Source organism: Myotis brandtii, unplaced genomic scaffold, assembly GCF_000412655.1.
Source record: "Myotis brandtii unplaced genomic scaffold, ASM41265v1 scaffold463, whole genome shotgun sequence".
NCBI lineage: Eukaryota > Metazoa > Chordata > Mammalia > Chiroptera > Vespertilionidae > Myotis > Myotis brandtii.
In genome coordinates this window covers 2,823,587-2,846,619 of record NW_005367694.1, presented here as the reverse complement: position 1 = coordinate 2,846,619, position 23,033 = coordinate 2,823,587, and the positions used below count along the sequence as shown (strand labels likewise).

General features: G+C 56.2%; 1 protein-coding gene across 4 annotated transcripts in view; it reads left to right on the top strand.

Moving 5' to 3' along the window:
- The first annotated feature begins 966 nt into the window (after positions 1 to 966).
- Positions 967 to 23,033, top strand: part of ARVCF (armadillo repeat gene deleted in velocardiofacial syndrome) — a 40,407-nt gene continuing 18,340 nt past the window's right edge. For 3 of the 4 annotated variants that reach the window (XM_014547135.1, XM_014547136.1, XM_014547133.1), the window contains exons 1-2: positions 1,052 to 1,125; positions 19,744 to 19,971. In XM_014547135.1, the coding sequence (XP_014402621.1) occupies positions 19,762 to 19,971 (210 nt within the window). In that variant the 5' untranslated portion in view covers positions 1,052 to 1,125; positions 19,744 to 19,761. Of the gene's footprint in view, positions 1,126 to 19,743; positions 19,972 to 23,033 lie in introns of all 4 variants that reach the window. The other variant, XM_014547137.1, reaches the window with a different exon arrangement.

The following is a 23,033-nucleotide window of genomic DNA, read 5'->3' as shown; positions in this document are numbered from 1 at the left end:
GGGCCTCAGACCTAGGCACAGGAGCAGCAGCACCTGGGCTGTGAGCAGGAGGGCGTCCGTGGGCAGGTGGTCTCCTGACCACGCCTCCGTTCCTCGGCGCACAAGCTCATGTCTTCACATGCACGTGCATGCCCAGCTTGGCTCCCGTGCTTCCCTGCCTCAGGCCCCCGTGTCCTGCCTCTCACCCCATGATCCTCCCTGACTTGAAGCCCCTACCCTTGATGAAGGGGCTGAGTGAGGAGGGAGCCCACCCTCCAGGCCCCGAAGGGGCCACGTCCACAAAGGAAGATTGGACCTAGGTGGAACAATCTGGAAGATACCGTGGAGCTGAGGGCGAGAGCTCCTGATATCAATCATGCCTCCCAGGAGATCGCCTCCCATCTGGGGTCCAGACCCTCCCTGCCCGTCTCTGCCACCCTGGCTTTCTTTTTCATGACACAGACACTGTCTGGCAACACCTCCAGGCTTGATACGAAGGGGAGTGTATTCCCAGGTTGTTGGTCAAGACAGAAGGCCACGTGGGTCCTCCGTCCCCACTTCTGCAGGCATGTGAAGGGCACTTGGCCATAGCTTCAGTCCCTGGGGCCCAGAGACCAGGGACTGGGTGGCCTGAGGGAGCCTCGGGAAAGGCAGGTGGCCTGTCCTGCAGGACAGGTAGGGGAAGCAGGGCCCAGCAGGGGGTGGGGACAGAGCCCGAGGCAGTGGGTCGTGACACCCTGCATGGGCTGGACGCTGGTGTGGGAGTTCTCCTTTCTGGGCCTTTAACACAACAAAGCACACCCCGCCTTCTAGAAGGGGGACAGATGTTGTCATCAGTTCACAACTCAACAATCACACTTCTGAAGAATCGTCACACGTTGGAAACACAGGGACCATGGTATTCCAGTGCACACTGCAGGTGTGATGGTCCCAGTCGAGTGGGGACAGGAGTGCTCACAACTGTGCATGTCAGAAGCACCACCGGTGACCTCGGGATCGGGGATGACGGTGCCCAGCCGGGAGTCCGGCCACATCCAGAAGAGACTTATCCTGGCAGGTGGGCCTCACGAGGTGCCTTCGGTTTCCCTGCAGGAGGTGGAGTCGGCAGGATGGGTGTCGGGACATGCTGATCTCCCCTTGAGACAGGTAGGTGACCTGGGCTTGGCCTGGGGACATCTCCTCACACAGGACAGCAGCGTGTCCTGGTGGGCTGGGTCAGTGTGGTCAACAGGGGTGGACCGTGGCTCTCAGTGGTGTGTGCTTCCAGTCAGGGTCTCGCTGGGTAGGCATAGCACCCTGGACTGGACCTTCGGACCTCCTGCCACCCCTGCCTGGATTCACTGATGGCGTGAGTGTGGACAGCAGCCACCATTTGACACCTGGCTTAAGGGATGAGCCTGCATTCGGGCCAACTGACCAGGACGTTAGCTGGGCTGTTCTGCACCACCTTCACATGGACGTCTGCCACGGCAGTGTCCGATATTGGCACAGCCCGCCCAGCTCAGGGTGGTCCCTGATGCCAGGGGAGACTAAAGCCACCAGCTATGGACAGGCAGTGGGCCCACATGCCAGAGTGCCAGGAGGAGGGCACCAAGGCCAAGCAGCAGGCTTTGTCGGGCCCAGAGAGGAAATGTTTCAATCCTGCCGGCCGTAGGTCTGCCACTCACAGCCACACTGGTCTGCATTGTAGAGCGAAAGCTGCCATGGACGACAGTGCCCTGAATAGTCTGTTGACATGTGCTGGCCCAAGGCCTTGGGTGGTATCTGTTTTGTGGGTTTCTCTGTTAATCACAGCCCCAGTGGGATGGGCATGATGCCAGGAAGTGTAGCAGGAGGCTGAGTGGCCCCTGTCTCCCCAAGGACCCTCTGAATGGTGCAAGGTGTGCCCTGCTGACACCTCAGTCTGCCAGAATTTACTGTGGTGGTGGCTTTCATAGAGTGGTGATGGCTTGTAAGAACGCGCCCAGTCACTCTTCTCCGTCCAGTACAGGCTCCCAGTCCCCAGCCCAGTGATCTGCCCCCGACCCACTGGGTGCCGTCTCTCTAGGAGGCTCAGCCGACCAGCTCTGTGGATCCTCACTGAGTGCCCAGTGTGGAGGGCCTGGCCCAGTCAGTGCTCAGGGGATGGTGAGAGTCCTTAGATCTCCAGATGCCTGCGTGTCCTGTGCTAAGGGATGTGCGACAGAGGAGAGGTGCGAGGAACCCCCTCTTGTCTATTCCCCAGGACATCAGTTGTTGGAGGCTCACAGCTGGGCTGGTGGGAGCTGGGGATCCGCTGCCACTTGGCTGCGTTGGAGGACGAAGGTCCAGCCAAGCATCTTGGTGGCCGGACTGGTAGGCCTTGCAGGGGCTCTGAATCGGGTTAAAGAAGCACATGCCCGGGTTGCAGGCTCGATCCCCAGTAGGGGGCGTGTAGGAGGTGGCTGATCAATGTTTCTCTCTCACCATTTTTAAAAATATATTTTATTGATTTTTTTATAGAGAGGAAGGGAGAGAGGGATAGAAAGTTAGAAACATCAGTGAGAGAGAAACATTGATCAGCTGCCTCCTGCACACACCCCCCTGGGTTGTGCCCACAACCAAGGTACATGCCCTTGACCGGAATCGAACCGGGGACCTTTCAGTCCGCAGGCCGATTCCCTATCCACTGAGCCAAACCGGTTAGGGGTGAAGTGGCCTTCCTTATCTCTTGTTATGGCCTTCACTTTGAGGTCTATTTTGTCCTATATAAGTATTGTTACCCCAGCTTTCTTTTCATTTCCATTTGCCTGGAAGATATTTTTTCATCCTTTCACTTTCAGTCTGTGTTGAACTCCTTGTTTTGAGGTGGGTCTCTTTTTTTATTTTTTAAAAAATATATTTGTATTGATTTCAGAGAGGAAGGGAGGAGAGAGAGATAGAAACATCAATGGCGAGAGAGAATCATTGATCGGCTGCCTCCTGTACAGCCCCTATTGGGGATCGAACCCAAAGCCCAGGCATGTGCCCTTGGCCGGAATCAAACCTGGGACCCTTCAGTCCTCAGGCTGATGCTCTAACCACTGAACAACTGGCTAAGGCTCAGCTCAGCTTTTGTGGTTGAGCGAGGCTGCACTTCTGGCCCCCAGCCAGGGTTTCTTGAGGTTTTGATGTGTTTCTTAGCCATTGGTATGAGTCTTGATGCATTAAAGAATGAATTCTTCCCTTGTCTGCCTGCCTGCTGCAAGTTTTTTTCAGCCTTTTAATTTTAGTTTGTGATGGTTTACATATTCAGACATTTTTCATATTTTGTGGTGAAACCTACTGAGTTTTTTTTTCTTTTTTACTTGTTTCATTGTTCTATGCATTGTCCTCCCTAGCATGTAGCCAGATAAATTCACATCAGTCTTTTCCTGTGGGTCTTTCTAGTTTAGTGTTTACACTCAAGATTTCATTCATCTAGAATTTACTTGGACATAAATGTGAGGTGAGGATTTAACTTTTTTTATACAGTTGTATCTGAGCTGTTTCTTTTTTATTTATTTTGAGAGTATGTTTATTAAAGCTGGGGACAGCAAAACAAGGAAGGGCTTAGGGTAGAAGAAGCAACAAGAAAGAGCAGTAGGGCAGCCGTAGCTCTCAGGAAACATTATGGGGAAGAAGTGAGCCAAGGCGGGGCTGCTGTCAGCTGGCTGGAGAGCCAGAGAAAAGGGGGCCTTGGGGACAGGTTCAGGGGGCTCGCCTGGGATGAGCTGCTGCTGCCCATCGCTCCCCTGGTTGCACATCTTGTGGGATCCCTTAGCGTTTAGGAGATGCACGAATTTGGGGGAAGGAGAAGGAGAAGGGGAAGGCGCAGGCATGCTCCGGGGAGGGGGAGTGTGCTGAACTGTGTCTTTTTGTTGTTGTTGTTAATCCTCACCCGAGGATATTTTTTCCACTGATTTTTAGGGAGAGTTGAAGAGAGAGAGAAAGATAGAGAGAAATATCGATGTGAGAGAAACATATCAACTGGTTGCCTCCTGCAGCCCCGACCGACCAGAGCCTGGGCCAGAGAGGAGCCTGCAACCGAGGTAATGCCCTTGACTGAAATGGAACCTGGGACCCTTTGGTCCGCAGGCCGACACTCTATCCACTGAGCCAAACTGGCCAGGGCTGCTCAGCTGTGTCTTGTCTGTCACCAGAAATTGGAAATGTCACATAATGTGTCCTTGGGTTTGTGGTGCCCTTGGCCAGAGCCCAGTGGATTGTTAAGAAGATCCGGTCAGGGCCTCCCATGATCAGCCCTTGTTCTCAGAAGCCCATCCCTCTGTATGTTTAGCTATAGGGACATGTTGGGTCCACTCTGTTGGGACCTCCTCCCTCTTTGGAATCATAGGCTCGCACTGGTGGAGCCCGCTGGCCCTCCCTCTGTGGGTTTGTGTCACGTGCTGTCCCATACACACCTTGCCTGCTCTGTTTTCCCTGTATCTTGGGCTCGAAGCCCCTCTGAGCACCCTTCATTACTGAGAACAGGTCCCTGCCATGGTGGGGCCCCCTCAGAAACCCCAAAGGTGACCGGGTTCCTTTGTGGACATCCAGGCTTTGAATGCTATGTGCTACCTGTGGCATGGGACAGCCCCAGAACCACCTGCAAGGAGGGGCATGGGTCTCCTGATGACAGTTTGTGGGCTTTCACATGTGGTGTCTCTTACCCAGGCGGCTTTGTCATGCTGGGGGAGTGAACTGGCCTCTTTCTCAAGGGTCCTGAGCCTGGCATCCTCATGCCCACAGTGGGTGGCACCACCTGGCCAGGGGCTCACGTGTCCTGTTTGTGTCTCAGCCTCATGGCTGGTAGGCGTGTGGTGGCCGGCCAATCTGCCTGCCACGCAAGGATCTTGCCTACATGGCTGGAAAGCCTGGTTCAGGCCTGCCGGCTGCCCTCTCACCTGTGGGCTGTCCTAAGCCAGGTATCCAGGGGCCTCTGTGATTGGACCTGTGGGTCATTCCCCAGGTGGGCTCTGTCAGAGTCGCCGAAGGAGGAGCGCATGAGGCCGAAAGTGGTAAAGAATTATAAGTTTATTAGGTCATCTGGCGAGACCAGATAGGCTGAGCCCCAAAATGGTGCCTGCTCCCAGGGAAGGGGAGTCAGATATTTTAAAGGACTCTAGGCGGGCTTCTTCAGTGGGGAATTCTCTGGGTGGGTCCAGATCCTGGGCAAGTCTGGCGGGGAAAGTTACTGGTCTTAGCAAATGGAATGTGGTCTAAGCGAAAGGGAATGTCAGACCTAAAATTACTTAAAGGTCAGTTTCCCAGGGGAGGGGGCATCGATTCAATTATTTGATCAGACCTTACAGGCTCAATGTGAGAAACAGGCGCCAACACCACAGCCCCAAGTCCCTTTCCACCCCCAGGACCCCTGCAATCTCAGGTGAGGCAGAAGGAAGGACACTTATGTGGCAGGATTGGGTTCAGACCCTGGCTCTGTTGGCCCCACAGGCCGCAGGAAGGGCTCCGTGCCGGCCACTGCAGTTGTGAGGTGAGTGCCACGCCAGCTTCTGGCTGCACCATCCCTCACTCCGGGTGATTCACAGCCAGTGGCGTGGAGGGTGCAGTGGGGCCAGCTTAGTGCGGCCGGGCAGTCCCTGCCAGCCCTCAGTGGCTGTTGTGGTGTGTTTACCCTCACTCCCCAGCCCCATCCCTCTCCTCCCAGAGCATCCCCTGCCCCTCTGCTCTTTTGGGGCCTCTCACTGTCACTCTGGCCAGAGTCAGCTTAGGGCTCTTCCCTGGACTTGTTCTGCTTTGTCCGCCTTCTTGTACTGTCCTTGGGGGAGCTGCCCGAGAAGCCCCTGGACCATCAGGCCGCTGAGGGGCCTCCGTTCCCCCAGGCCCTGGGTGCCCTGCCCAGCATGACTCTCAGCTGGAGCACCGGGAGTCATCAGCTGTTTCTCTCGCCCACAGGGAAGGCATCCTGGTTGGGGAAGCCAGAGGCACCCCACCCCCATGGCGCATCTTGCCAGGTTGATGTTTGCAGTTGATGAGTTTGGTATTTCGAATATGCCTTTAGTTAAACTTTTTCTTTTCAAAACATTTCACTCTCCTGAAAACCTAATTAGGCCATTCATTCCTCTGAATGTACTTGCTGCTCTCTGCATTTTGTGAGATAATGAGGCTGTGGAGATGCTGCCAAACCCATCCTGGGGGTAGGGGGAGGCTTTTGCTCTGTGCCCTGGAGGGAAAGGCGCCCCTGTGGCCTTTCCTGGCCTGTGGGATCTGGGCCCCAGATCGCGGATAGGGAGTGGGGGGGGGCACCAAGTGTATAGATGGGGAAACAGGCCTGGGCCACTGAAGAGTCTGGGGTGGCAGAGGTGGAGGGGTGGCAGAGGTGGAGGCCCACCCTTCACACTTCACAAATCATCTCCTGTCACCTCTTGTCACACCCCCCTACCTCCCCATCACCTCCTGTCACCCCAGGCCCTGGGTCAAGGCCATGGCCTCAGTGATGCCACGGAGGTGCCTCCTAAATCCCCTGGGCCAGGCTCCCCTGAGGGGCTGAAAGCCAGGGAGAGGCCACAGGACCAACCCACAGATGCTAAACGACAGTGGCACCAGAGCCTTTTTAATAAATTATAAGCCAATATGTGCTTTTCTATAGAAAATGTAGAAAATAAACCAGGAAAGGGAAAAAAAATAATGGCTGTCACACCCCTGCATCCTGGCCCTGGCGGTCCTTCTAGGCTCCTAGGGAGGTGGTTTCTGCATGTGCAAGTTTAAGCCGCTGGCTTGGGACTCCCCTTCCCCTCACCAGCATCTTCTGTGTTGATGCTTTGCCAACACAAGAGAGTGGGTGCCCCTCACTGTGCTGGCCCTACCACGCCTCTCCTCTGACCACCTGGCTATTCCCTGCCCGCTCCCCACCACAGCCTCAGGCCCAGTTGGGGCCTTGCCTCTTGGGCCTCCCAGCATGGGTGTGAGAGATTATGATGGGGAAACTGAGGCTCAACAAGCAGAGTGGTGGTGGGGGACGGGGGTGGCTCCTAGGCCTGCCCCAGACAAATACATCTTCCTTTTCCATCTTCTTGCTAACTGTGCTCTGGCCTTTGTTTCTACAGAAACCTATTGTTTGTGATGAGACTAATTTAGAATATATGAATTTGAAGAAATAATTCCAAACGTTTATTTGCCAAATCTTTGTAACAGGGGCATTAGTTAATTTTTAATTAAGCCTTTATGCTTGCAGACTGTCTTTGCAGAACCAGGACTTCCAGAGGTTTAGTGTTGTTGGGGGTGGAGGTGTGTGATGCCCCAGGGTGCAGTGCGGGGAAGGAGGCCATCTGTGACCTGTGACAAAGGCAGTGGCTGCGTACCCTGGAGGAACCCTGGGCCCAGCATGCAGGCTGACATGTCCTCTTGCTCCTGGTTATCCTCCCCTACCCTGACCCAACCAATTCTGCTCTGTTAGCTCAGACTCCTCCCTCTGTCCCCACCAACTGATGGGCAAGAGGATGAACCTCAGGCCAGATACATGGAGTCTGAAGACAGCACCTTGGGCAGGGGAAGGGGGCTGGGTGGGACCGGAGGAGTGTCTGCCATCCCCTCCCCTGAAGCTGGTGGCGGGCGGCTTTGGCCAGGGCAGCGGAAGCTCCTGAGCTGGGTCTGGTTCTCTTGCCCCAACACTCTTTCCCCGTCACCTTCAGGATAAGCCAGACCTGGTCCCTGCGATACCACCAGCCTCACTCCTTGCCACACCCACCTTCAGCATCAGCAGGCTCTGCCTGGGCGAGGTCTCTGTGCCCACTCCCCCCTCGTGCCATTCTAGACACAGAGGCACTCGCTTCAAGCTGGTGTCCTTCTGAGCCCTCAGGAGCCCCAAGGCAGTCCATCTCCTGGCATTTCTCCAGTTTCTTGCAAAAATTGGCCTCTGTGTACAGCACATGCTCTGACTCTTCAGGGCAGCCCAGGCATGGGAGTCACAGGGCTCTGTTCACCTGGGCACTATACTCCAGCTGCTCATCCTTTCTTCCTTCATGCAGCAGAAATTAATTGAGCGCCGCTGCATGCCAGGTGCTGTGCTGGTTGCCACTCAGCTCTGGCCTGTAATTCAGTAGAAGCTGAGGTGATGGCTGTCCCTGCCCACCTGCACCTTCAGTTCCATGTGAGGCAGCAGGGGAAAGGTTAGATTTGTTGTGTCTGCCTTGTCCATACAGAGGCTTAAGAGCTGAGGGAGGCATAGCAGTAACTTCACATTGTGATCCTAGCTAGGGTCAGAGATTAATTTTCTCTGTCTTCCTTCCGTCCTGCTAGGTTCATAGGTTAATTTTCTCTATTAGAATTTTTTCCATTTCTGGCGCATGAAAGGTAGTCAGTGAGAGATGCATTGGTTATTTCAATGAGAATCTTGGTTTGGGGACTTAGATGCCTGTGTGCTCATTAATTTTAGATTTATCCATATTATTTTTTAATTTTTTAATTATGAAAGTAATTAAGGCTATGAATTTACCTCTGAGAACAGCTTTAGCTATAACCCATATTTTTATTTCCAGCTTTATTGAGATGTAATTAACATATAATACTGTGTAAGTTTATGGTATATAATGTTACGACTTGATACATATATATTGTGAAATGTTTACAACAATAAGATTCGTTAACCCATCCCTTCACCTCACATTATTATTATTGTTCTGTTGTTGTTGCAGTGAGAACATTAAAGTTCTTCTCTCATAGCAACTTTTAAGTAAAGTAAGTCCTCACAACATTACTAATAAGTTCTTGGAACTGTGGCAAAATGATGTATCATGAAACCAATTTTACCACAGGTTAATTTTTATAAACAACTTAAGTTCCTTTGGCATCTCATCAATGTTATAACGAAATGATGTTGAACAAAATGATGTTATTAAAGACCTGCTGCATATAATACAATGTTATTAACTATAGTCATCATGCTGTATATTAGGTCCTCAGAATTTAGTCATCTTATAACTGACAGTTGGTACACTTTGACCAGCATCTCCTCATTTCCCCTCTGGCAGCCACCATTCTACGATTCATACATGTTTATGTATGACATGTGAATATATTTTTTCACTGTTTCTAAATAGTAAGCTCTGTATGCTTAAGTTGTTATCTTTTTTTATTGATTGATTTTTTTTTAGTAGGGGAGAGAGAGAGAGAGAGAAACATTGATTTGTTGTTCCACTTATTTATGCATTTATTGGTTGCTTTTAAATTTTTTTTTATTGATTTCAGAGCGGAAGGGAGAGGGAGAGAGAGATAGAAACATCAATGATGGGAGAGAATCATTGATTGGCTGCCTCCTGCAAGCCCCACACTGGGGATGGAGCCCACAGCCCAGGCCTGTGCCCTCGACCAGAATCGAACCAGGGATCCTTCAGTCCGCAGGCTGACACTCTATCCACTGAGCCAAACCTGTGAGGGCTATTGGTTGCTTTTTGTATGTGCTCTGACCAGGAATCAAACTCGCAACCTTGGCGTATCGGGACAACACTCTAAACAACTTACCTACCCAGCCAGGCCCCTTCTTTTGGCTCTTAAAGCCATAGTCCAGGGTCCTGGTGAGCCATGTTTGCTGCCTCCCGGGAAAGATTGACCATGCGAACAGCAACGTGACTTTGAAAATCCAGGAACTTCACCCTGAAGTCTGCTTCCGGTGATCTCAGAGCTAGGTTAACCCTTTTAAAGATCTCAACTTAAGGAGGTGAAGTTTCCTGTTTGTTTTTAATAAGGCTGTCAGCTATTTTTTACCCAAAAGAGTGTCTGCCACGTGGGAGGTGATGAGTGGGCAGCGATGCTGCAGCTGACATCCATGAATATCCGGACCATGTCCAGGGCTGTGGGCAGCCTGGTGGAGAACATGAACCCAGACCTCAGTGTGGCCTGGGACGCCAGCCTAGGCAGGCCTCCTTCTCACACTGCAGAGTGGACACCACATGTCTAAGAAGTCCGAGGAAATATCAACCTAATGAGAGTGAATCGTAAAACCCAGGCAATAGACATGTCCACAATTTTCTCAGCTTCGGCCTGGACAATGACAGCCCCGCGAGAGGCCTTCTCTGTTGAGGCAGTCTCTGACCTTTTCTTTGGGTCTCTTGTCTATTTTTTCTGCCTCAGAGAATCCCTGTTATGTCAAAACTTGGCCCAGGATTCGTTTTCCACATCTCCTGTCTTCCCTCTTTTATCAACTCTTTAAATCATTTTCTGCTGGTTTGGAAGGACTGCCTCGAGTTTGCTTTCTGCTAACTCACTGTAACCTGGTTTTCTGCTCGGCCCTGCCTGCTGTTTGCTGCCTCTGCCATGTTTGCCGGTAAATCTCTACAGGAACCTCCTCATTTATGATTGTTCCTTTTCATTATGGTCTGTTCTCAGTGCATCAGTTCAACGCTGTCTTTCGCCATTTGAGAACACATGCCAGCTATTCCCTAATATCTGTGCTAATAATAAATGCACTGAACATGTTTCAGCGTAAGGCCCTCGGGTCTCCTAAGGGCACAAGATCTGCCCGGGGTGTGGGGTGCTGCAGGAGGTCTGTGCATGCTGGGTGCTTCTGACCGGGGTCCGTGGCCTAGCCACCCCCATCTGTCACAGACAGACCTCAGTGTGGACCAGGGGCTTGGGGCTGCTTGCTGACTGTGTTGTCAGGAACAGGTTTGGGCTCTTGGTCAGGGGCAGCCTTGCCTGGTGTTCAGGACAGTAACAGGGTCTGCCCAGGACTGCTGATCCTCACCAGGAGCCACGATGGCTAAGGAGTCATAGTTGTACCTTCCCCTCCTCACAAGGACTATCAGGCCACCTACCACCCTTTTTTTAAAAAAAAAACACACATTTTTATTGATTTCAGAGAGGAAGGGAGAGGGAGAGAGAGAGAGAAACATCAATGGTGAGAGAGAATCATTGATTGGCTGCCTCCTGCACGCCCCCCATTGGGGATTGAGCCCGCAACCCAGGCATGTGCCCTTGACCGGAATAGAACCTGGGACCTTTCAGTCCGCAGGCCGACGCTCTATCCACTGAGTCAAACTGGCCAGAGCACCACCCATTTCCTGGTGGGGCAGGAGCAGCTCCATAGGGCAGTTATGGCAAGCTCATTAGCAGCCACGCAGAGCAGATAGTATGCCTGCGTGTGTGTGCATGACTGTGTGGGTGGCTGCACGCAGGTGCTGCAGGTGAGTTTTAGGAAGTCCCAGAATCCTCAGCAAGCCTCTGCAGTGTTTCTTCCTCCTTGTGGCCAGCCACAGACGAGCCTGGCTCCCAGCAGGCTCTCGTGGTATATTACATATGTGTGTGGGTTGGGGGGAGCCAGACAGGGACACTGCAGATCTTAAAGTCTGTGCTGGGTGGGGGTGGGGTGGAGCCCCCTGCCCAGTCCCACTGGCTTATTTGCATATGAAAAGCAGGACTTTGCTGTTGACTGGAGGTTGGTGGTGTCTGGACTTGTTGCCATGGGCACTCAGCGCTTCAGAGCAGCAGAGCTGGTTCCCAGGAGGAGGAGAGTGGTTGGGAGCAGCAATGCTGGCATCCAGCTCAGTGTCTGGGAGGGAAGGGCTGTCCCCGGGGGCCCCTGCGAGGAGCCAGAGCTGGCCAGAGGCCACCTGGGACTGTGGGCAAGAGCGGACCAAAGGGGACCTGGCTCTCTGACGCTGCAGGCCAGGAGCAAGGCTGGGAGTGCCTGGAACCTCCCTCCCCTCCTCCGATCCATCGAGAATCAGGCAGCCACGGCCACGCTGCCTCTGCCACAGCAGCTGGAGGGTCTCGCTGACGCCGGTGCTGCTTGTAGGCCCTGCCCCTCTCACTGGGCTGTGAGCGCCTGCAGGTGGAGCCACGTGGAGTCTCCCTGCCTGGGTCCCAGTGCTGTTTCCTGATGGGGGAGTGAGGGCCCATTTCCCACACATCTCACTCTTCCCAGAGAACCTTCTTCTGGGGGCTCTGGGTGATTCAGCTGAGCCCCAGGCCCCATCTCCCCTTGGCTATGTTGGGGTCCCCACCCCACCTCCCTCCCGCCCAGGGCCATGGGAGGATTGCCTGGGTATATTGCTGATGATGGTCCCCGCAGGCACATCCAGCTGCCTGAAGTGTCAGCAGCTAGCAGGAATGCTGAGAGAGCTGGCCGGGTGGGTGGAGCAGGGGCCAACATGGGGGTGCAGGGGACGGTTGCTGACTGGCAGGGGCACTAATGTGTCAGGGCCGCCCTCCCTGGCATCTGTGTGGTTCTCCCCACAAAGGGAAGAATCTGTCGTGGGGCCATTACCGCCTCATGCTGCCCCCTGGGCCTGTGATCCCCCCCACCCCAGGGGCTTAGTTAGCAAAGCTGCAGTGGGTCAGACTGAGGTCACTTGGGGAGGGCCAGCCCGGCAGGGGCCCAATGTGCAGGGGCACTGCCAAGTGCCTGGTCAGCAGCAGTCAGGGTGGGAGGGCCCCGTGGGCTAGGATGGGGAGGGGCTCTATGGCTAGGGCCACCTCCAGGGTGGAGGGGGGTCTGTTGGGGTGAGCCTCCCTGACTGTGGAGCTGGGGCACAGACAGGACAGACATGCTGGGGTGGGGGTGGGGGCGGGGACTCTGCATTTGGTCCCTGTCACTGTGCCCTGGACCTACGTTGCCCTCACAGTCCCATCTCCCCAACTCTGGAGCAAGCCAGGCCACAGTGAGGGTCCCTTATCCAAGTCTGCTCCAGGCCACACAGCTTGGCTGGCAGAATTCTCAGGGCAGGCAGGCAGAGATGGGGGCCTCTACAGTGGGGGAAGCCAGGCTAGAGAATCAAGGGACAGTGAACTGGGATGGACCAGACACTGTGGGCAGTCCCTTCAGCAGCCCTGGTCCCAGGCCTCCAATTATCTGCCAGCACCCAGGACTTCCGTGCCTGGTTCCCAGTGAGGCGGGAGCTCCCCTGCTGCCTGTGCCGTTTTCCATTTATCTAGGCAGAGTATGCTGCTTGTCAGAGGATGGCGGAGACAGTGGGAAGTCCCCCAGCCCCCAGCAGACAGCCACTTCCAGGTGCCCTGATGCTCATCCCAGGGACCCCTAACCCTCAGGCTCTCCTGTCCCAGCTTCCTTGGCTCTGTAATGGGGGGGCAGGGGATTGAGGGACCCTGTCTCATCCCCCAGGGGCTGTAACCCCACTGCCCCTCAAAGAGGCTTTGTACCACCACAAAGAGGCTCTGTCCCTCCCGGAGAAGCCTGGGTGTTGCCATGGTGACAGAGGGGGCCTGGAAGAAGGGGGTCCACTGTGTGGGGGGAAAGAGGCATTCCAGGCAGAAGGCACCGGTGTGCACAGGCCAGCGGCTACTGTGGGTGATGGCTGCACTGCCAGGCTTCAGCCCTCGGCCTGGCCTGACAGCTGCCCGGCTGTGCCAGGTGGGGCCGTCAGAACATCTCACGGATCCCTTGTCCCCTCAGTAGAGGCTGGGCTCCCAGGCCCTGGTTGCTGTGGGGTCTGTCTGGGTTTGGTCCCAGCCTGGCTGTGAGCCTCAGTCCCTGTGATCACCCCAGAATGCAGTTGGTTGGGTCGCTGAGCTGGCGCTCTTGTAACTGCACCCCCCACACACATTGCCCTGCTCTTCCTGAGATGGAAGGCTATGGTGAGCAGGGCTCTACTGGAGGGGTTGGGGAGCCACACAGGGTGCCTTCCAGGCTGGGTGCCTGGTGGGGGAGGCAAAGGAGGCAGAGGGCCAGCTGGATCACACACAGTCGGGCACCTTGGGGTTCAACCCCTCCCTTATGCCTCAGATTCCCCTCTCATGGCTGGAACTGGAGCGGGTGGGCTGCTGGTGCAGGTGGAGAGAGGACTGTGACTGCCATCTCCCAGCCCTCTCTGCCTGGAGCCCCTGGCTCCCCAACCCTGGGGCCTTGGGGTGCCCCAGGGCTGGCTGTTGCAGGGACCACAGAGAAGGTGGGTCCTCGCTGCCCATACCCACACTTGGAGCTTGAAAGGCTTAGCCCTCAGGCACATGCTGCAGCTGCAGTCTGGGTCAGGTGCAGGAGGGGCAGTGAGAGGGCTGCCCAGAACCCCAGCCTAGGACCTGGGGGACTGCTGTACATTTCCACACCACAAGTCCTCACAGAGAGGCGGGCCCCAGGGAACCAAGGAGACGTGAGGGGTGCCACAATGGCCACAGGGAACACAATCTGATCGGTCCCAGTGGGAATCTCAGGCCAGACCCTTCAGGGGCTCTGGCAGTGGCTCCCTGTAGCTCAGGCCTCCCTCCTGGTGAGAAAGGGGGGGAGACGGGGCGGGGGCAGGAGGACAGCAGCTGGGATGCTCACCTGCCCCTGCCTGTATTGCTGTGTCTGACCTGCAATCACCTGGCCACTCCCCAGCCCCACCTCTGGCCCAGGCTCTCAGCTCCTCCGATCTCAGGTTCCCTGAGCCCCAGAAATGTCCCTGCCTGGATCTGACCCTGAACTTACTGCATCATGCACACCCCGCCCCCCAGCCCTGCCCAACACACACACACACACACACACACACACACACACACACACAGTTATTCTGGATCACCTGCCAAATGGCCCCCCTACCCGGGTGCTGACCAGTGCCTGACCCAGGGTACCCCATAAGCATAGGGCAAGAACCTCTTGGGAAGAACACCCCCAGATTGTCTCCCTGCATGTAGGAGTTGTCTTCCATGTGATCATGGGAGGTGTACTGCTGGGGGTCCAGGTGGACAGATAGTCTTAGGGCAGGAGGAGGTCACCGAAGGGCCACCACCCCCTCCACCCTCACCCCCCATGGTGTATGGTCCAATGCAGTAGGAGCACCTCCTCTGCTGGGGAATCTAATTTCCGGGATGAATGCCATATGGGCTCTGCCAGCTCCCTGAAAATCCTACTGCTTCCCTTGGGCAGGCACTGCCCAGGCCAATGGGGAGCTCAGTTCCCCAGCTTCTTCACCCACTTGGCTGCCAGCTGGGGCGGATGTCTGTTTTTCCCAATTCTTTCTTAGGGTCTGATGGTAGCAGAAGCTTGTGTTCCTTCCTAGAACATTGGCTCAGGACCAAGGGGCCTGGAGCTGCTGAGGCCAGAGACGAATTCCTTCCCGTCTTTTTTCTGTGTACGCGCTTAGGCACACAGTGGCTTCCACTCTCACTGCATCTTCTCTCTCAGGCCACATCCCTTGTTTATGACCTTTACCTACTTTGGGGTTTTGGTTTTTCTATTGACTTATAAGAGCACTTTATAGACAAAGGATATACTTTACCACAAGGACTTGATCCCAATGTGTCGATTGGCTATGGGTTATCTTTATGTCTTTTTCTCCTACTTTCCAGTGTGGAAAATTACAAACGCACAGAAGTAGAGAGACTAGCGTGACGCATGTCCGCGTACCCTCACCAGCTCCCACCGTGAAGTCACAGTCTAGAAGTAAAGTCATTGTCTTTCGTCTGTAACGTTCTCTACATGTGCTACTGTGAATGGTGTCGCTTTAAAAAAACAACAACCTATAACCAAAATACAGGGCTTTTATTTTTGATGTACAGCAATGTCTCATTCTCCCAAAATTAAGCTGCTTTGTCTTTTCCTTGGCAGTTTCTTTAAGGTTGAGAACAGCCTCCTCCCGCCCAGGCAGCCCAGGCCCTGCACTGACTATGAGTGACCCAGTGGTCCTGGCTGGGATGGATGGACGGACAGACGAGGACTCCCCCCTTGCGAACCCCATGCCCCGCCTCCTGTTCCAACCTTGTCCCCAGCCTTGGCACAGGGTGCCTCCCTGTAGGCTGACCAGAAGCTATTCCTGTGGCTGTAACCACAGCAGGGGGCGACGGTAAAGGTGGGCCGCCACAAGGCCAGAGGTGTAGGGAGCAAGGCTCCCTGCTGGCAGTGCTGAGGGGACATGGGGCCCCCTGGCAGAGAGAGCTTCGGCACCACCAGACCTGGGTTCTGCTCTTCTGCTCCCGCTCGCACCCTTCCTCCCCATCCAGATGGGTGGGGAGTGGGGTGGGGTGGGGAAGGAGGTTCAGCCGGTGTTGAGTCCCCTCTCTCCACTCATGGGGGACAGGGACAGCTGGTGGTAGACTGACAGATGGCCGGTGAGAGGTCAGGATCGGAGCCCAAGCCTCCTGCCTGCCTCCCCCTGCTGGCCTGACCCTTAGGAAATTCCTCTAATTCCTCAACCCAGATTGGACTCAGGCCCCATAATTTGATTTTCTGGAGCAGGGTTTGGCTGTACTCCCTGTGAGCAGGAATGTCTGGGTCAGCAGGAAGACGGCAAATGTGGGCTTAGGCCCTGACCGGTGGCGCTCAGTGGTTAGAGCGTTGGCCTGCGCACCAAAAGGTCGGGGGTTCAATTCCTGGTCAAGGTCACGCATCTTGGTTGTGGTTAGCACGCACCCCACCTCCAGTTGGGAGGCAACTAATCGATGTGTCTCTCCCACATTGTCTCTCTCTTTCTCCCACTCCCTCCCTCCTTCTTCTTCCTTCCTTTCCTCCCTCCCTCCCTCCTTCCCTCCCTCCCTCCCTCCCTCCCTCCCCCTAACCCTTCCAGTTTCTCTAAAAAAGCAATGGAAAAAAAAGTCCTCTGGTGAGGATTAACAACAACAACAAAAATGTGGGCTTAGGTTTTGGGGGAAGGTTCAGCATCTCCCCCCAGTTCCTCTGATGGTGCCTTCAGTTTCCTGATGGAGTGCAGTGTCTACAGTTGTGCCCCAGAAGGCTCGGGGACAAGGCCCCTCCTCCCAGCGGTGTTTCAGAGCCTCATTCTTGCCCACCTGCCCACTCATTCATCTGCCCAACTGTCCATTTACTCATTCCTCCAGCCAGCCTCCACCCATCCTTTTACCCACTCACCAACTGCCCATGTAGCCACCCACCCACCCATCCACTCATCTACCCCATCCTCTCATACAATGACCTACTTATTCTGCAGTCCACCCATCCGTTTACTCCTTCATTCATTTCCCCTTCCATCCAGCCTCTGTACTTCCATCCCTCCACCCACCCACCAGTCCATTCACCGGGAGTCACTCCTGGGTGTCCAAGCCTGGACAGGCTTTCCCCAATCGAGCACCTCCACTCCTGCCCTGAGACAGGCCTGTTTGTTCCTGTCTTCTTGCTACATCACCTCCAGGGGCAGGCAGGCGAGTGTGGTGAAAAGACACACGCAAAGGTGGTGCCTGGGGTCAGGGTGGGGATCATGATAGGTCTGCCCTGCAGGCAGTGCAGGGCCCTTCCCAGGTGAATGGCTGTGATGATGTCAGTCAGGGTGGCACCTCCCTGCCGGCCTCCAGAGCCTCCCGGGGCCCAGCAGGAGTGAGTCTAGTGACTACCACTACCCAGGATCGGAGCTCCACCCCAGGGCCAGCTGGGAAAACAGCTGGGAAAGTCTCATGGTTGATGTTAAAAATTCATGCCCATTTTGCCTTTCATGTCATTACATATTTATTGTTTTAATATAAAAATAGCGTTTTGAGTTACCATCAGAAAAGCCACCTCTGGGGTGCTAGCCTGGGTCACCTGTGCCCACCTGGGACTTAGGGAAGCTCCCATGTCAGGAGAGTGGGCCTGTGTCTTCCCCGCTTCCTAGATGTCCCCAGCCAGCAGTCTGCCTCTTGCACATGCCAGGGCTGCTCTTGCGGCCACCAAGGCTGACAAGGCTGCAGCCTGCAAGGTTCAGTGCCCTCCCTCACAGGCAGACAGAGGGGTGTACCGTCAGACTGGAGCAGGGGGCATGGGCCCCAGATCTGGGGTCTCTGTTCTCCAGTAGGCAGCTGTGGGGCACTCTACCCTCAAGCTGGCTGGCATTTGGGAGTGTCACCTGGGAGACGCACAGCCATTTAGCTCCAGCTGAGAGAACTGGGTAATGGAAAGGTCAGTGTGGGGTTTGGCCACCTTCTCACTATAGGCTCAGAATTCTGGGCCTCTGGCCAGCTCCCAGCCAGAGCAAGTGGGCCCCCTTCAGAGCTGGGGCCTGCCGGAGGGCTCAGGGCAGGGAAGCTGGAGGCTAAGGCTGCCCCCTTGCCTTGCTATCTCAGGGTCTGGGGGGAGGGGAAGCCTGAGGTTAGGCAAGAATCCATGTCTCTGCACGAGGAGGGAGGGAAGCCACCTCCTGGCCGTCCCATAGGTCCTGATCATCCCCTCCCAGACACACCTTGCTCTCCTACGTGTGGCCCTGGTCTCAGCTGTGTTGCCAGGGCATGAGGCTCAGCTGAGGCCGCCCAGCTACAATCAAGGCTGGCTGCGGGCTGACCTACTTTGACCTCCATCCTGCCCTGTGCTCCGCTCGAGGGAGGAAGTGCCCATAACACACACCTGGGCAGCCAGGTTTAGTTGATCTGTGCACAGGGCCTGGTGGCCACCGTATGTAGGTGTGTCTGTGACCCCTGCACAGGGACCTGTGTCCATGCCGGGCTGTTTGTCCCTTATCCCCTGCTGGCCCACTGCACCCCCACCTCCCTGTGAGTGCCAGGACCTCTCCCTGCAGGAGTTGAGTTCATTCTTCCTCCTGTGCTGACCTCATCACCCCTCCTCCAGGTCACACTGACAATTTATTTGTGTGACTGGTTCTGGGGAAATGAAAAGCAGCTTCTGGGACCTATGCTGGCCTCTTTTCCTCTCTGGGCCTCAGTTTCCCCAGTTGTCGCAGTGGACTGGACTCTGCGGTGTTCTTTAAACTGGAGGTGCACCCACACCCCCACAGCGTCCCTGGCCCAGCCAGCATCAGGGGGGCAAGCCTAGCACTGACCTTCCTCTCAGGGCTCTGCCCCTGCAGCTGGACCTTCTCACGTGCTGCCCACTGTGCTGTGTCTCTAAGCTCAGGCCCTACATGAGCGGAGGCGGCCTCAGTGGCCTGTGCGGGTCGGATCAGGAGGATGCCCTGAGCAGCACTGGCTCCATGGGGCACACTACGTGCTGGCAGTGTGGCCACATGGCCTGCACCCCATGCACTCCTATGCGGCTGGGTGTGAACCCCAAATGCTCCTCTTGCATCTTTTTGCCCATGAAAAGCAAACACACTGAGCCGCCAGGGAGCAAGCGGTGAGGAACAGCGCTGGCTTGTGATTGCAGCTGCCAAGCTCTGCCACCCCTTCCCTATCCCCCGGGACCTGCAGGGGAAGCACTGTATCCGGACCCGGGCAGGCCTGGCCCTCCTGGCACACTGGGCCTGGGTAGCCTGGGCCCCCTACCCTCAATCTCCTCCGGATCCAGTATTCATGGGCCACTTTCAGGCACAGAAGCACAACCACTGTCTGTACTCGGCCTTCACTCGGCTGTGTGGGTAGACATCACCCTGTTCCAGCCAGTGTAGCTGTGAGTGGAGGCCAGACCGCTGGTCTGAAGGCCAGTGTCACCCCTGTGCCTGCCTAGGGGTCCCGGGAGCACCTGGTGGCTGGGGAGTGACACCTGACATGTTGCTCACTGGTCCATTGGCTCTGCCACATGTGTGGCTGTGGACAGGTCCCCCAACCTCTCTGGGCCCCAGCATTCACCTCAGTGAGAGGAGCCTAGGCTGGCCCCATAAGATGGGGTGAGTTGGCATGTGCTGTGGGCAGCAGAGGGCCTGGGAGGTCTGAGTGCTGGTCACACCAAGCTCTTCTGGCCCTTCCCTTCCCAGTGGGCTCTAGGACCCCCATAGTCCGTGGTTCTGCTGCGCCTGCGGGGGAGCAGAGCCCCACACCCCACAGGGAAGGAGCCGGCTGCTTCCAGCCAGCCTCAGATTCATGGCTTTTAATTTAGAATTTAATCAATGTGGCTTCTCTCTTGAGGGCTGGATGCTCCAGTGTGGGAGTGAGTTGTGTGATTTGTGAGTGGGGCCGGCAGGGGGCCCATGGTGCCCTCTGCCTCGGCCCTACCTTGACCTTGCTCTGCTTTGCCTGCAGCCAGCAGGCGTCCTGGTCATGGAGGACTGCAACGTGCACTCGGCTGCCAGCATCCTGGCCTCGGTGAAGGAGCAGGAGGCTCGCTTTGAGCGGCTGACACGGGCACTAGAGCAGGAGCGGCGCCATGTTGCCTTGCAGCTGGAGCGTGCCCAGCAGCCTGGTGTGGGCAGTGGTGGCGTGGGCAGTGGGCAACCCCTGCCGATGGCCTGGCAACAGCTGGTCTTGCAGGTAACAGCCCAGTGACTCAGGAAGGGTGAAATGGTCAAGTGGGAAAACAATCAAGGGGTCCTAGTGGGCCACATGCCAGCACGCATTGGCTTATGGCAAGACCTCCTGGGGTCTCTGGGGGAGAGGAGAAAAGTGGGATTCCCAAGGGACTAGAACTCCCAGGTGGGTGTGCGGGGCACCATGCGATGAATGGGCAGGACACAACCTGACCCTCAGAACAGCACCCTCCACTTGAGTGAGCCCCCAGAACCCAGGCAGCTGAACAGGGTCTATTCTGGGCAGCCCAGTGGTCAGCATGGTGACACGGAGGGTCTTGCCAGCCCTGGAGTCTCCCTGCCATGGTGTTCTTCATAGCATGCATCGGTGGGTCAGCCCCAGGGGAAGGCTCCAGCAAGGCCTTGGGCTCTGCCTGCCGCCCAGAGGATAACCTGGGAGTTCAGTGTCTCCACTGGCCGTTACCCTCAGACCGGTATCTGGCCCCTGATCAGCCCCCAAGAGGTGTGGAACCCTGTCTGCCTTGTGGCCAGACCCTGATAACTCTGCAGTTAGAGGCTCATGGTTAGGAGTCAGGCCGCCTGGACTCCTTCCGCGACCCACTGTGCCCCAGTGCCTAACCTGCAGACTAGTTACCAAAGCACCTTGCTCACAGGATGGTAGGGGCAGGACAAAGAAATGTGGGAGTCCTGGAGTTTGGCAAGATTATTTTGGTTCCCATTATTAACTGAGGCATGGGGTGGGGGACAGGCAGGGTGGAGCTATCCCAGGAACTTAGGGAGAGCTGGGAGTAGGGTCCCTGTGTGGGGATTGCACCCTGCAGGCCTCCCACTGTGCCCCCTCCTCACCACCAGGCTCAGTGGCCTGGGGGGGCAGAGGCCTGAATGTTCCCCTGGGTTCCTCGCAATGACCCTGGAGGCCCTCCCCGTGGGTTCATCAGTTTCCTGGGCAGGACAGCAGGGTTGCTCTCCTAAACTTGGTAGCTGGAGCCCCTCCTGATGTTTCCCCAAGCACATGCACAGCCTCCCTTCTCTGGTCCTGCTGAGCCCTCCAAAGGTGAAGCCTGTACCCACAAACTCAAGGAGGGGCAGAACAGCCTAGCTGGGCCACATGGGGATAGCAACAGCCAATGACCCCAAGGCTGCTCCTCAGGCGCCAGGAGCTCTATCCAGCCCTCCCAGGCCGGAAAAGGCTTGGGCCTTCAGCCCAGAGGGCACTGACAAGGGTTGATGCCCCCGAGGGAAGAGGGAAGATGTTCCCATGGCCTAGAGCTGCCCTGGCTTCCTGAGGGCGGTGCAGGGAAGTCCTCAGGCCACCACCCCTCTCTGCCCACCACCCCTCCCTAGCCTGCCCTCAATTTTTTCTCTCTTGGGAGGATATGGTTTTCTCAGGCTGAGATGGGAGAGAGTGTGTTCCCAGGGCGGTGGCTAGACTGGCAGGGCTGAGGGGGTTGATGTGGGAGGTGGGACCACATCTGGCTGTCCAGTCCTAGCAACCTCAATGCCAAACCTGCTTTCCGGATCCATCTCAGCATGAGGGGGCCTAGTGACCTACCTGCTGAGCCACAGAGCTACCAGGAGCTGGTCCTCAGGGTCAGAGCTGGGCTCTGCACAGCTTGGGAGCAGGCAGCTGGGCCAGGGGGCTGAGAGGCCAGGGGCTACCCCCACCCCTAGACTGTGCCACAGTCCTGGTTGCCTGCCCTTCATCCTCCAGCAGGAGGAGTCCCCTCCTCCAGACACCTGGCTGGAGCAGGGCTGGCCCTCACCAGTGTGTGTGTGTGTGTGTGCGTGTGTGTGTGTGTGTGTGTGTGGGGAGGGGGGTGGAGGGGGGACGGTCATCACTCGGGACCTACCCAGCTTCAGGCTGGGGCACTAGCAGCTGGTGTGATTTGGGAGAAGAGAGAAATGAACCCAATGTAAGCATCCAGGCCAAGTGACCTTAGGGCAGTGGTCCATCCTCCTGCTTCTGCCCCAGCCCTCTTGCTTCTGCTCCACCTAGGGCTGCCATGGATTGATGATATAGGGGCCAGTGGTCAGGTCAACTCACCCCTGTGCCGGTGGTAAAACTGCGGCTCAGAGGGACATGCAGTGGACACCCAGAGTGCTCGCGCATGCTGGCTGCATGGTCTATGTACATGGCATGTTGTGGCAGAAAAGAGGGCCTGTGGTGGCTCTAAGTGGTGCCTGTGGAAAAACAGGTAGGAGACGGGCGGCCCGGCCTCCTCTCTTTTCTGACACACTGACTCTCCCTGGGCTGGCCCAGCTCTGTGCCTCCCAGAGCCTAGTTAGGTTACCTTGATTATAATGCAAGAGCCACTGGCTTGTTTTTGTGGGAAAGGACCCAAGAGGTGGCCCAGCCCAGCCCAGCCCAGCCCTTCTCTTGTCTACATTTCTTTCCAACAGAGCCAGACTCCCCAGGGTGTGGCTGCACCTTCTCACCAGGCTTCTGGGAGGAGGGGGGGGGGGGTATCCTGATTAACCCACCACTCTGAACGCCCCCCCTCCCACCACCACCACTTCCCAATAGATCAAATACATGGAGGGGAGAGGGTCTGAGGCAACTCAGCCTCAAAAGCTTTCACACAGGGTCACCCAACAGTTGCCCCTCCTTAGAGGGTGGAGAGATCCGGGCCCGGGCCTTGAGGGAGAAAACCCAAGACAAAGTGGGTCAGTGCAGGTCCCTTTGCCAGGTCTCGGTTGAGCTCTGTGGGGACACTTACTTGGGGGGAGGCCTTTTGGGGATGGGCAGTTGGCCTGGAGCGGGGTCTGAGAGGCCTCTGCAGCACTGTCAGGTTAGTAACTATGTCTTATCGGCCCCCATTTCACAGCAAGGGGAAACCGAGTCCTGCAGGTGAGAGTGGCCTTGCCCTCTGTCCATAGCCACACTGGACCCCGCACTGCCAGAACTGTTTCCTCAACTCTACAGGGGGGACGTGTGAGCTTTTTAATGGGGACAGACCTAAGCCGGGGAATGGGCTCATCTCGGGGCAGGAAAAAGATCACCTTCGCGGGGAAGTGGGGTACGGGGAGGGATGAGGAGCCCAGACCTGCTGCGGGGGAGACCGCCCC